At 44.8% G+C, this 12,064-nt stretch overlaps 1 protein-coding gene across 1 annotated transcript in view; it reads right to left on the reverse strand.

Moving 5' to 3' along the window:
• The window catches only part of ARCN1 (archain 1), a 36,610-nt gene that overhangs the window by 12,467 nt on the left and 12,079 nt on the right, over positions 1-12,064 (reverse strand). Inside the window, exons 2-6 of the mRNA XM_008250462.4 lie at positions 8,083-8,346; positions 7,464-7,643; positions 7,135-7,340; positions 6,300-6,464; positions 256-421 (exon numbers count right to left, since the gene is read on the reverse strand). Of these exons, the coding sequence (XP_008248684.2) occupies positions 256-421; positions 6,300-6,464; positions 7,135-7,340; positions 7,464-7,643; positions 8,083-8,346 (981 nt within the window). The remainder of the gene's footprint in view (positions 1-255; positions 422-6,299; positions 6,465-7,134; positions 7,341-7,463; positions 7,644-8,082; positions 8,347-12,064) is intronic.

Consider the following 12,064-nt stretch of genomic DNA (forward strand, 5'->3'; position numbering starts at 1 on the left):
AGGAAGAGGGAGAGGGAGAGGACGGGGACAAGGCAGAGAGATCGTCTATCCACTAATTCACTCCCCCAGAGGCTGAGATGGCCAGGGTTGGGCCAGGCTTCATCTGAGTCTCCTAAGTGGGTGGCAGAATGGCACTAGTTACATCACACAAATAATTTTATATTTATTTGGTAAATATAAGGAATGCTAGTTGAGACTGTGCTAGGTCTTTCATTAGCTAAGTCTTAATACTCTCAACCAGAAGACTCCACACACCTGCAGTTGTACCCCTCTCTTATCTTCGTTTTCTACATGAAGACGAATTCGGCCAAATTTGTCATCTGAGATCCTAAGCATGATCATTCCATGCAACTCCATATTCTGTAATCCTCCATCTCGTCCACAGGTTAGTGTGATCTTTTCTTCAATCTTCATATGTACACTATAAAGACAAAGTGATAAATTTGTTCAGAAAGGTAGAAGTCACAACAAACTCCCTTTTTTCAAGGATTAACAGTCAATAGCCATCAAAAAAAATTTTTTATTTTTTTATTTTTTTTATTTTTGACAGGCAGAGTGGACAGTGAGAGAGAGACAGAGAGAGAAAGGTCTTCCTTTTGCCGTTGGTTCACCCTCCAATGGCCGCCGCTGCAGCCGGCGCACCGCGCTGATCCGATGGCAGGAGCCAGGATCCAGGTGCTTTTCCTGGTCTCCCATGGGGTGCAGGGCCCAAGCACCTGGGCCATCCTCCACTGCACTCCCTGGCCATAGCAGAGAGCTGGCCTGGAAGAGGGGCAACCGGGACAGAATCCGGCGCCCCAACCGGGACTAGAACCCGGTGTGCCGGCGCCGCAAGGTGGAGGATTAGCCTATTGAGCCACAGCGCCGGCTCAAAAAATTTTTTTTTTAATTTGGAAGGCAGAGACAGATGGAGAGTGATCTTCCATTTGCTGGTTCATTCACCAAATGCCTGCAATAGCAAGGGCTGGGCCAGGCCAAAGCAAAGAGCTACAACTCCATCCGGGTCTCCAACATGGATGGCAGGGACTCAACCACTTGAGTCGTCATTTACTGCCTCCCAGGGCGTGTAACAGCAGAAAGCTGGATGGAAAGTGGGTTAGCTGGGACTCAAACCAAGCACTGTAACATGAGATGCAGGAATCCCAAATGGCAACCCAACTGCTGCACCACACATGTATCAGAATTTTAAAACATTTTTTTGGTTATGAATTTCAGGGGCATGTGGAGGGGTAAGGTCTCAATATTTATCTTCTTTTTGTTTGACAGGCAGGGAGACAAAGAAAGAGAGACATAAAAAGAGTTCTCATTTGCTGGTTCAGTCTCTAATATTCACATCAGCCAGGGCTGGGCCAGGTAAAATCTGGGAGCAAGGAACTCAATCCAGGCCTTCTATAGGGGTGACAGGGATCCCATCACCTGTTGCCTCCTGAGGTGCCCATCAAAAGGAAGCTAGAGTTCAGAGTTCAGCAAAGACTTGAACTCAGGCACTTGAAATGGGATGTGGGCATTCCTGCTAAAGGTTTAACTGATAGGTGAAACACCTGTCCCTAAAAACTTTTTAAATTTTACTTACTCAAGAGGCAGAGAGACAGAAAGAGAGAAAGCTCCTATCTGTTAGTTTACTTCCCAAATTTCCAAAACAGCCAGAGCTAGGCCAGGTTCAAAGCCAGAAGCCAGGAACTCAATCCAGGTGTCCCACATGGGTGGCAAGACCCAACTACTTGAGCCATCACAGTTGCTCCCCAGGGTCTGTATTACCAGGAAGCTGGAGTCAGGAGCCAGAGACAGGAACTGAACCAAGGCATTCCAAACATGGAACAAAGGCATTCAAACCTGCAGCTTAACCACTAGGCCAAATGCCCACTCCCACAACTTTCAATTTTAAATGCTATTATATCTATCCAAATCAAAAACATTATACCCTTTGATCCAGTGGTTCTTCTCTAGAATTTATCCTATGGATCACTTCTCACCTATGTACAACACTGTACTAGATTATTCACTGAATAATTGTTTTGTAACAGCAAAAGCTTAGAAACAACTTCAGTACCCATTAATGAGGGCTGCTTAAATTAATGAAGGTATATCCGAGATCAGCACTGTGGTATAGCGGGTAAAGCCACTGCCAGCAGTGTTCCATTACTGATCCAGCTCTCTGCTATGGCCTGGGAAAGCAGAAGAAGATGGCCCAAGTCCTTGGGCCCCTGCACCCTCCTGGGAGATCCAGAAGAAGCTCCTGGCTCCTGGCTTCAGATGGGCACAGCTCCGGCCATTGTGGCCATCCGGGGACTGAACCAGCAGACGGAAGACCTCTCTCTCTGCCTCTCCTTCTTTCTCTGTGTAACTCTGACTTTCAAATAAATAAATACTTTAAAAAAAAAAAAAAAGGGTATATCCAGGCCGGCGGCGCGGCTCACTAGGCTAATCCTCTGCCTGCGGCGCTGGCACAGGGGGTTCTAGTCCCAGTTGGGGCGCCGGTTCTGTCCCGGTTGCTCCTCTTCCAAGTCCAGCTCTCTGCTGTGGCCCAAGTGCATGGGCCCTACACCCGCATGGGAGACCAGGAGGAAGCACCTGGCTCCTGGCTTCAGATCAGTGCAGTGCGCCGGCCATAGCAGCCATTTGGGGGTGAACCAACAGAAGGAAGACCTTTCTCTCTGTCTCTCTCACTAACTCTGCCTGTCCAAAAAAAAAAAAAAAAAAAAAGCACATCCATACAATGAATAGTAGAGAATTGTGAGGAAAGATAGTTAGAACAACCTTCTATTTGAAGACAACTTCAAACTTTAAAAAATATTAACTTGCCACACATATCCTTTACTAGAATTTACCAGTTACCCATTTGTTTTATTATTCGCATCTGTATATTCTCTCTAAACATTACATAGATATGCATATATCTGACTGTTTCCCTCTCCAAGAACCATTAAGATGCAGGTTATATACTTGTAAATCATATCCCTTTTTTTTTTTTTAAGATTTATTTATTTATTTGAAAGGCAGAGTTAGAGAGAGGCAGAGGCAGAGGCAGAGGCAGAGAGAGAGAGAGAGAGAGAGAGAATGAGAATCTTCCATCCGCTGGTTTACTCCCCAAAGGCTGCAACAGACAGAGCTGCGCTGATCCAAAGCCAGGAGCCAGGAGCTTCTTCTTCTGGGTCTCCCACGTGGGTACAGGGGCCCTAGGACTTGGGCCCTCTTTCATTGTTTTCCCAGGCCATAGCAGAGAGCTGGATCGGAAGAGGAGCAACCAGGACTTTAACTGGAACTCATATGGGATGCCGGCACTGCAGGAGGCAGCATTACCTGCTGTGCCACAGCACTGGCCCTGTCCCTTTATACTTAAATATTTCAGTGTATACTAGTAAGAATAAAGATACTTCTTAATAACAACCACAGGGGCCAGCGTTGCAGTGCCAGCATCCCATATGGGCAACAGTTCGAGTCCCTGCTGCTCCACTTCCAATCTAGCTCTCTGCTATGGCCTGGGAAAGCAGCAGAAGATGGTCCAAGTCCTTGGGCCCCTGCACCCACGTGGGAGACCCAGAAGAAGAAGCTCCTGGCTCCTGGCTCTGGATTAGCTCAGCTCTGGCCGTGCAGCCTTTGGGGAATGAACCAGTGGATGGAAGATTCTCTCTCTCTCTCTGCCTCTGCCTCTCTGCAACTCTGCCTTTCAAACAAATAAATAAATCTTGGAAGAAAGAAAGAAACTATAGCTAAAGGAAGATGAACAAAATAACAGGAGAACATAATGTTTAAAAAAAAAAAACAACCACAGTACATCATCACCTTCATAAATTTACATTGATGTAATACTTTTAGCTAATCTACCATCCATATGCCAATTTTATCAGCTGACCTACTCTTTTATGGTAGTACAGGATAGATCCAGCTAGGGTAGGGCACTGCATTTAGATATCACATCTCTACAGCTTCAAATAAGGAAATCTTTATCTCCAAAATAATTCAGTGTAAAAAAACTAGAAACAAAGGAACCAAACTTAAAACCACACAGTTCTTTAAAAAGGGGGAGGGGAGGGCCAGCACTGTGGCGCAGTGGGTTAAAGCCCCAGCCTGCAGCACCTGCATCCCACATGGGTGCCGGTTCAAGTTCTGGCTGTTCCTCTTCTGATCCAGCTCTCTGCTATGGCCTGGGAAAGCAGTAGAAGATGGCCCAAGTCCTTGGGCCTCTGCACCTGCGTGGGAGACCAGGAAGAAGCACCTGGCTCCTGGCTTCGGCTCGGCTCAGCTCTGGCCGTTGTGGTCATTTCGAGAGCGAACCAACGGAATGGAAGACCTCTCTCCCTCTAGCTCTGCTTTTCTTTATAACTCTGTCTTTCAAATAAATAATTCTTAAAAACAAACGAACAAAAAAACACAGAGGACTGTATCACAAGACAACACAAGGTCCCATTTTACTCTCACTCCAGTTTACTATGCACAAGAGGTATTTCATTACTCAGAAGGCTTTGTTTCATTCAATGCATAAGCAGAATAGCACAGAGCTTTAGCGAATCAAGAGACTTATCGTGATGTAACCCTGTTCATTTCATGAAGAGCAGGACATGTAAATAACTCCTCTTTTATGCACACCTGGTAAAGGTATCTTTCCAGACTCATCTTTCACTTGACCTCAAAACCAACAACCACAGTAGAACGTCTGGGCTTTAAGAAATCTGAGTCACTGGGGCAGGGGGTGTGGTGCAGCAGGTTAAGCCACCCCTTGCAGCACCAACATCCCTTATGGGTACTGGTTCGAGTCCTGGCTGTTCCACTTCTGATCCAACTCTGCTAATGTGCCCAGGAAAGCAGCAAAGGATGGTCCTAGTGCTTAGGCCCCTGCACCCATGTGGGAGACTCAGATGAAGCGCTTGGCTCCTGGCTTCAGCCTGGCCCAACTCAGGCCGTTATGGTATTTGGGGAATGAATCAATGAAAGATCTCTCTCTCTCTCTTGCTATAACTCTGGCTTTCAAATAAATAAATACATCTTAAAAAAAATAAACAAATCTGAGTCATACATATGTGAACTTGATAACTACCACCTAAAAATGTCACCAGTCATTCCCACAGTCCAGAGATAAAAGACAAACTATTCCACACCAAGTTCAAATATTTAAAAAGGAAAGCCTAATATGTTAATTTTTGGTTCAAGACATTTATAAATTTTAGATTAAAGGCTTAATTTGAACTCCTTATAGTTTAAGTAAAAAAAGATATGCTTGGGGCTGGTGCTGTGGCACAGCAGGTTAAAGCCCTAGCCTTAAGCGCCAGCATTCCAAATGGGCACCGGTTCTAGTCCTGGCTGCTCCTCTTCCAATTCCGCTCTCTGCTATGGCCTGGGAAAGCAGCAGAAGATGGCCCAAGTCCTTGGGCCTCTGCACCTATGTGGGAGACCTGGAAGAAGCTCCTGATTCCTGGCTTTGGATCAGCACAGTTCCAGCTGTTGCGGCCACCTAGGGAGTGAACCAGCAGATGGAAGACCTCTCTCTGTTACTACCCCTCTCTGTAACTCTTTCAAATAAAAAAAAAAAAATCTTAAAAAAACAAACAAACAAAAAAAAAACATATGCTAGTGGTTAGTGACATTCCATGTTGGAGTGCCAGTTCAAGTCCTGGCTTCTCTGCTTCCAGTCTTCCTGCTAATACCCCGGAAAGGCAGTGCGTCATAGTCCAAGTTCTTGGGACCTTGCCACCAATATCAAAGACCCGGATGGAGTTCCTGGTTCCTGGCTTCAGCCTGAACCAGATCTGGCTGTTGTGGCTATAGAAGCAGTCAGTCTGTCTGTCTGTCTCTCTTTCTGTCTCTCCTTCTACGTTGTTCTGTCTTTCAAATAAACATATTCACTAAAAAGAGAAAAACACACACAAAGAAAAGAGAAAAACACACCAAAATATAGTATGGAGCTTTAGCTCCCTGATTCAAGTCCATCTTAAGATAAGCCACTGGGGCTTGCGGTACAGGAGGTTAAGCCTCCACCTGGGATGCCGACATCCCATATGGGTACCAGTTTGAGTACTGGCTGTTCCATTTCTGACCCAACTCCCTGGTAATGTGCCTAGGAAGGCAGCAGAGGATGGCCCAAGTGCTTGGGCTCCTGCACCCATGTGGGAGACTCAGATGAAGCTCTTGGCTCCTGGCTTTGGTCTGGCCCAACACAGGCTGTTACAGACATTTGGGGAGTGAACCAGCAGATGGGTAATGTCTCTGTCTCTCTCTGCCTCTCCCTCTAACTCTTTCAAATAAATAAGTCTTCAAAAAATAAAATAACATGGTCTGTCCTTACTGAAAAAGTTACTGCTTACCTTTCCATATTAATAGGTGGAGCATGCACTTTGGCTGCTTCAGAGGTACGTTTGCCCATATTGGAGGACATGATAGTTTCCCCTTCAGATTTTAATTTGTCCACAAAATTATCTACTTCCTTTCCTTTGGCTCCAAGTTTCAAGGCTTTGCTGGGGCCTGAAGGCCTAAGTGGAAGAATACAAAAAAAAAATTTTTTTTAAAACCCAAAACATTAATTAACAACCCATATCAGTGAATTTCTCTACTTTAAGAGGAATGTAAACATCTCAAGGGAAAAACCCAAGCTTTTAGTGTTGGTAGGGAACTAGCCTATTCATGTTCTGACTTATAAATCTGTCCAAACTGCCAGCTGACAGGCACTATTAACATTCAAGCTTTGAGTACTCAAGGACCAATGGCATATTTTTATAATTACATAGGATCTGAAGAAAATTCTTTACCTTCCATCCAGATAAATGTACCTGTGCACAAACAAAATTATGCATATAATTTTAAGTAGTTCACACATTCCCCCTGTAATCAATCCTTGAACATCAAAATTAAAACTTATCCCAGAAACAAGTTAAATACCCTTTCCCTTTCCAAAATAAGATATGTCTCATAGGAAATTGAGGTCACAGGATAATCTGTAAAAGAACTTCTTTTACACAAAAGGAAAAACATGATTTATATTTCTCTTTTCTCCTTATATTCTGTGTAGTCAAATTTAACACTACATCTGATTTCATCAAGTCTCATTATTTACAGCTTGCTTAGAAATCAGGTATCACTCCAGACACACACATATGGCCTTCACCCGGCATCTAGGGATACTGGTAATATACTGGGTTATACCTGGCTGGTGCAGGTGCCACCTTTGGTTTATCAGTTTCAATGATGGTCTCTGTGATCATGGCAGCTGTGCTGCCTCCAGACACTGCAGAGCTGCCAAATCCCCCAAATCCTGGAGCTTTTTTGCCCAGTCTCTCTGCATCTCTCCGGGCCTGTTGTAATTCCTTTGCTTTACGCCGCATCTCAGCCTTAGCTTCACGTTCTTGAGTCTATGGAAAGGGACATACACAGATGTAGTTTTGAGCACAATCTGTATTAGCAAGTAAAAACAAGAAACCCAGATTAGAGAAGGCTAAGAGATAGACATTCAACCCAGCAGCCCCAAGATTTACCTCTCTGACTGCTCTGAAAACCTTCTCCTCATGAGAATCCATTTCTGTGAAGGTTCTGATCTGTGCCAGGTTAACATTCTCCCGATATCCCAGAGCAACAATTTCATCAAAAGCAAAAATCAAATCAAAACAGTGTTCAGATATTTCATTCTCTTCTAAGGCTCGGCAATATTCAGGGATCTAATCATGGACAGCAATGGAAAAGAATTACAATTTATCAGCATCTGTGTTTCCAAGTCTTATCCCTTTAAATATATAAATTCCAATAAACCTGAGTTCTTTTCTTAGCTCCTTTCTAGTCTTTATTTAAAGCAAGATTTTGGCATAAAGTCTTTGTGTTTCTGTGTATATCAGTAAGTTGTATCTAAAAAACATTAAAAACTATGCCAAATGTGTCAGATTAAGATAACTGCTTAAGAAGGGAGAAAAGAAGCAGTAGCTCCCATATTCTCTTCTGGGATACTTACAGACTAGAGGATATGCAATAAATGTCTGCTAAATGAATAAGGAGCTGCTAAAGAAATCTGCAAATTCATAAAAATAATCCATTTTAGGGGAAGAAAGTTTCACTCAAAAACTGTCAGATAAAAAGTGGAAATGAAAATTACAGGACTCTTACCACTCTCGAGAAGAGCCTTAAAGTCTCCAAATCTTCCAGAATGTTGCTGTTTTTGGTAGTGATCAGTACCATGTACAGTTTCTCCATAGGCTGGTAGACATATCTCACACTCTCGGTCTCAACAAATGTATGTTGTTTTCCAGTGTTCATCAACTTTGGAAAAGCTGCTAATAAACCCTCAATCCGAGTTCGAGTCATTTCCACAAACTGTCGAGAAACAATAGCTTTTCCTGCTTTTGTGCAGACTGCTGCTGCCAACAGCACCTGCCAGGAACACATATATAAATAAGTACTAGTTAATTATTTCTTCACATTTGCTTTCTCAACTTCTCATCATCTTCCATAGAATGACACAATTGTTAGTGACATGACTACTAGCAGAGTGCTGACTCAGACTCCATCACTTTTCATTTCAGTTCATAAAACAAAGCAGAAGTAGAGGAAAATAAATCTATTCTTCCTATTTTTCAAAAATGTACCTAAAGAGAAGTTTGTAGTTTTTGTTCCAAGTCTGTATCTACAGAGGTCTGATTATACAAATTAAAGGCATACGGGGGAGTGGTGGCAGTGCTGTGGCACAGCGGGTTAAAGCCCCAGCCTGCAGCGCCAGCATCCCATATGGGTGCTGGTTTGAGTTCCAGCTGCTCTAGTTCTGATCCAGCTCTGTGTTATGGCCTGGGAAAGCAGTACAAGATGCCCCAACTCCTTGGGCCCCTGCACTCATGTGGGAGACCCAAAAGAAGCTCCTGGCTTCTGGCTTCAGATCAGCTCAGCTCTGGCTGTTGTGGTCATGTGGGGAGTGAACCAGCGGAATGGAAGACTTCTTTCTCTCTCTCTGGCTCTACCTCTCTGTAACTCTTTCAAATAAATACATCTTTAAAAATTAAAAAAAAATTTCTTTAAAAGTAGACCTAAATCATAAATACTCTCATGAAGACACTTGTTTTTGTATAATCAGTTCCCTTTAAAAAGATCAGAAGGGGCCAGCATTGTGGTGTGGCTGGTAAAGCCACCGCCTGCAGTGCCAGCATCCGTATGGGCAATGGTTCGAGTCCTGGCTGCTCGACTTCCGATCCAGCTCTCTGCTGTGGCCTGGGAAAACAGTAGAAGATGGCCCAAGTCCTTAGGCCCCTGCACCCGTGTGGGAGACCTGGAAGAAGCTCCTGGCTCCTGGCTTGGGACTAGCACAGCTCCAGCCATTGCAGCCAACTGGGGAGTGAACCAGTGGATGGAAGACCTCTCTCTCTCTGCCTCTCTGTCTAACTCTTTCAGATAAATAAATCTTTAAAAAAAAAGAGAGAGATAAGAACATATATTAGGCATATAGAGAGGAACAGAACAAAAAAAATTATCAATTCTAATTATTAAGACACCAGTTAAGATGCCTATATCCCACACTGGAATGCCTGGGTTGGAGTTAAGACTCCAGATGTTTTTATTTTTTATTTATTTATTTATTTTGACAGGCAGAGTTAGACAGTGAGAGAGAGAGAGACAGAGAGAAAGGTCTTCCTTTTTCTATTGGTTCACCCCCACAAATGGCTGACATGGCCTGTGCGCTGCGGCCGGCGCACTGCACCGATCTGAAGCCAGGAGCCAGGTGCTTCCTTCTGGTCTCCCCTGTGGGTGCAGGGCCCAAGGACTTGGGCCATCCTCCACTGCCTTCCAGGGCCACAGCAGAGAGCTGGACTGGAAGAGGAGCAACTGGGACAGAATCCAGCACCCTGACTGGGACTAGAACCCAGGGTGCCGGCGCCCCAGGCGGAGGATTAGCCAAGTGAGCTGCGGCGCCGGCCAAGACTCCAAATGTTAAGACTTCCTACTAACACAGGAAGCAACAGCACCATTGTCAAATAACTGGGTTCTTCCCACTTTTGTGGGAGACCGGACTGAGTTCCCAGGTCTTGAACTTAACCTAGCCCAGCCCCATCTATAGCAGTATTTGGGGCATGAACCAGTGGATAGGGGCTCTCTCTGACTCTCAAATACATGCATATTTTTAAAAAGTGAGGAGAACAGGCTGGCGCTGTGGTTCACTTGGCTAATCCTCTGCCTGAGGCACCGGCACCCCAGGTTCTAGTCCCAGTTGGGGTGCCGGTTCTGTCCCGGTTGCTCCTCTTCCAGGCCAGTTCTCTGCTGTGGCCCGGGAAGGCAGTGGAGGATGGCCCAAGTGTTTGGGCCTTGCACCCGCATGGGAGACCAGGAGGAAGCACCTGGTTCCTGGCTTTGGATTGGCACAGCGCACCAGTTGTGGCTGCCATTTTGGGGGGTGAACCAGCGGAAAAAAGAAGACCTTTCTCTCTTTCTCTCTCATTGTCTAACTGCCTGTCAAAAAAAAAAAAAAAAAAAAAAAAAAAAAGTGAGGAGAGTGGTCAACATTGTGGTACAGCATGTTAAGCTGCTACTTGGGATATCTACATCCTATACGGGAGTGCCTAGGACTGAGTCTCACCTCTGCTTCCAACCCAACTTCTTACTAATGTGCCTGGAAGGCAGTGGATGATGGCCTAAGTGCTTGGGTTCCTGCCACTGGCATGGAGACCTGGATAGAGTTATTGGCTCCGGGTTTCAAACTGGCATAACCCTCACTATTATGGACATTTGGGGAGTAAGCCAGTAGATGAAAGATCTCTCTGTGTCATTCTGCCTTTCAAATAAATAAATCTTTAAAAAGAAAATGAAAAAAGGGGGATTTTCCTTCTTTATAAAAAATAAAATTACCAGTTGGTTACTTTAAAGAGTAGCAAATAATTAATCCTCCGCATAGTGGCGCCGGCACACCGGGTTCTAGTCCCGGTCAGGGCGCCAGATTCTGTCCCGGTTGCCCCTCTTCCAGGCCAGCCCTCTGCTGTGGCCAGGGAGTGCAGTGGAGGATGGCCCAGGTGCTTGGGCCCTGCACCCCATGGGAGACCAGGAAAAGCACCTGGCTCCTGGCTCCTGCCATCGGATCAGCGCGGTGCGCCGGCCGCAGCGGCCATTGGAGGGTGAACCAACGGCAAAGGAAGACCTTTCTCTCTGTCTCTCTCTCTCACTGTCCACTCTACCTGTCAAAAAAAAAAAAAAAAAAAAAAAAAAAAAAAAAAAAAGTAGCAAATAATTAAAACAAACACTTCTTTTATATATTTATAATTCTTTAAATAAATAAAATTTTAGTATTTGAGAAATATTTTCTTGTATCCTCACTATTTGGAGGTTTCTGCTATTACCCAGGTATGAAGCAAGAAGGTATATACTGAGGGCAACAAATGACCCAAGGAAAACAATAAAAGTATAAAAAAGTCATGATTTATATCTATTCCAGCTGTTTAGCCTGAATTAACAGTGTGAGATATTTATTTACATAAAGTCAAGGGGACCTATAGTTTTTGGTACACAAATAATAATACCTTAATCCCCCAGGAGAAGAAATTGACCTAGAAGTATTTTTAAAAATTTTTAAAGGTTTATTTATTTAAAAGTCAGAGTTACACACAGAGAGAGAAGGAGAGGCAGAGAGAGAGAGAGAGAGAGGCCTTCCATCCACTGGTTCACTCCCCAATTGGCCGTAATGGCTGGAGCTGTGCTGATCTGAAGCCAGGAGCCAGGAGCTTCTTCCAGGTCTCCCATGTGGGTGCAGGGGCCTAAGGACTTGGGCCATTTTCTACTGCTTTCCTAGGCCACAGCAGAGAGCTGGATTGGAAGTGGAGCAGCCAGGAAGAACCGGTGCCCATATGGGATGCTGGCACTGCAGGTGGTGGTTTAACCCGCTATGCCACAGCACTGGCCCCGAAGTATTTAAAATTTTATTTATTTCTGACAGGCAGAAAGAGAAAGAGACAGACAGAGGGACACATAAAGAGAGCACCCATTCACTGGCACACTCCTCAAATGGCTGCAATGACCAGAGATGGGCCAAGCCAAAGCCAGGAACTCAGTGCAGGTCTCCTAAGTGGGCAGCAGGGATTCAAGTACTTGAGCCGTCAACTGCTATCTCCCAGGGTAC

The sequence above is a fragment of the Oryctolagus cuniculus genome, chromosome 1, assembly GCF_964237555.1.
Source record: "Oryctolagus cuniculus chromosome 1, mOryCun1.1, whole genome shotgun sequence".
Classification (NCBI taxonomy): Eukaryota; Metazoa; Chordata; class Mammalia; order Lagomorpha; family Leporidae; genus Oryctolagus; species Oryctolagus cuniculus.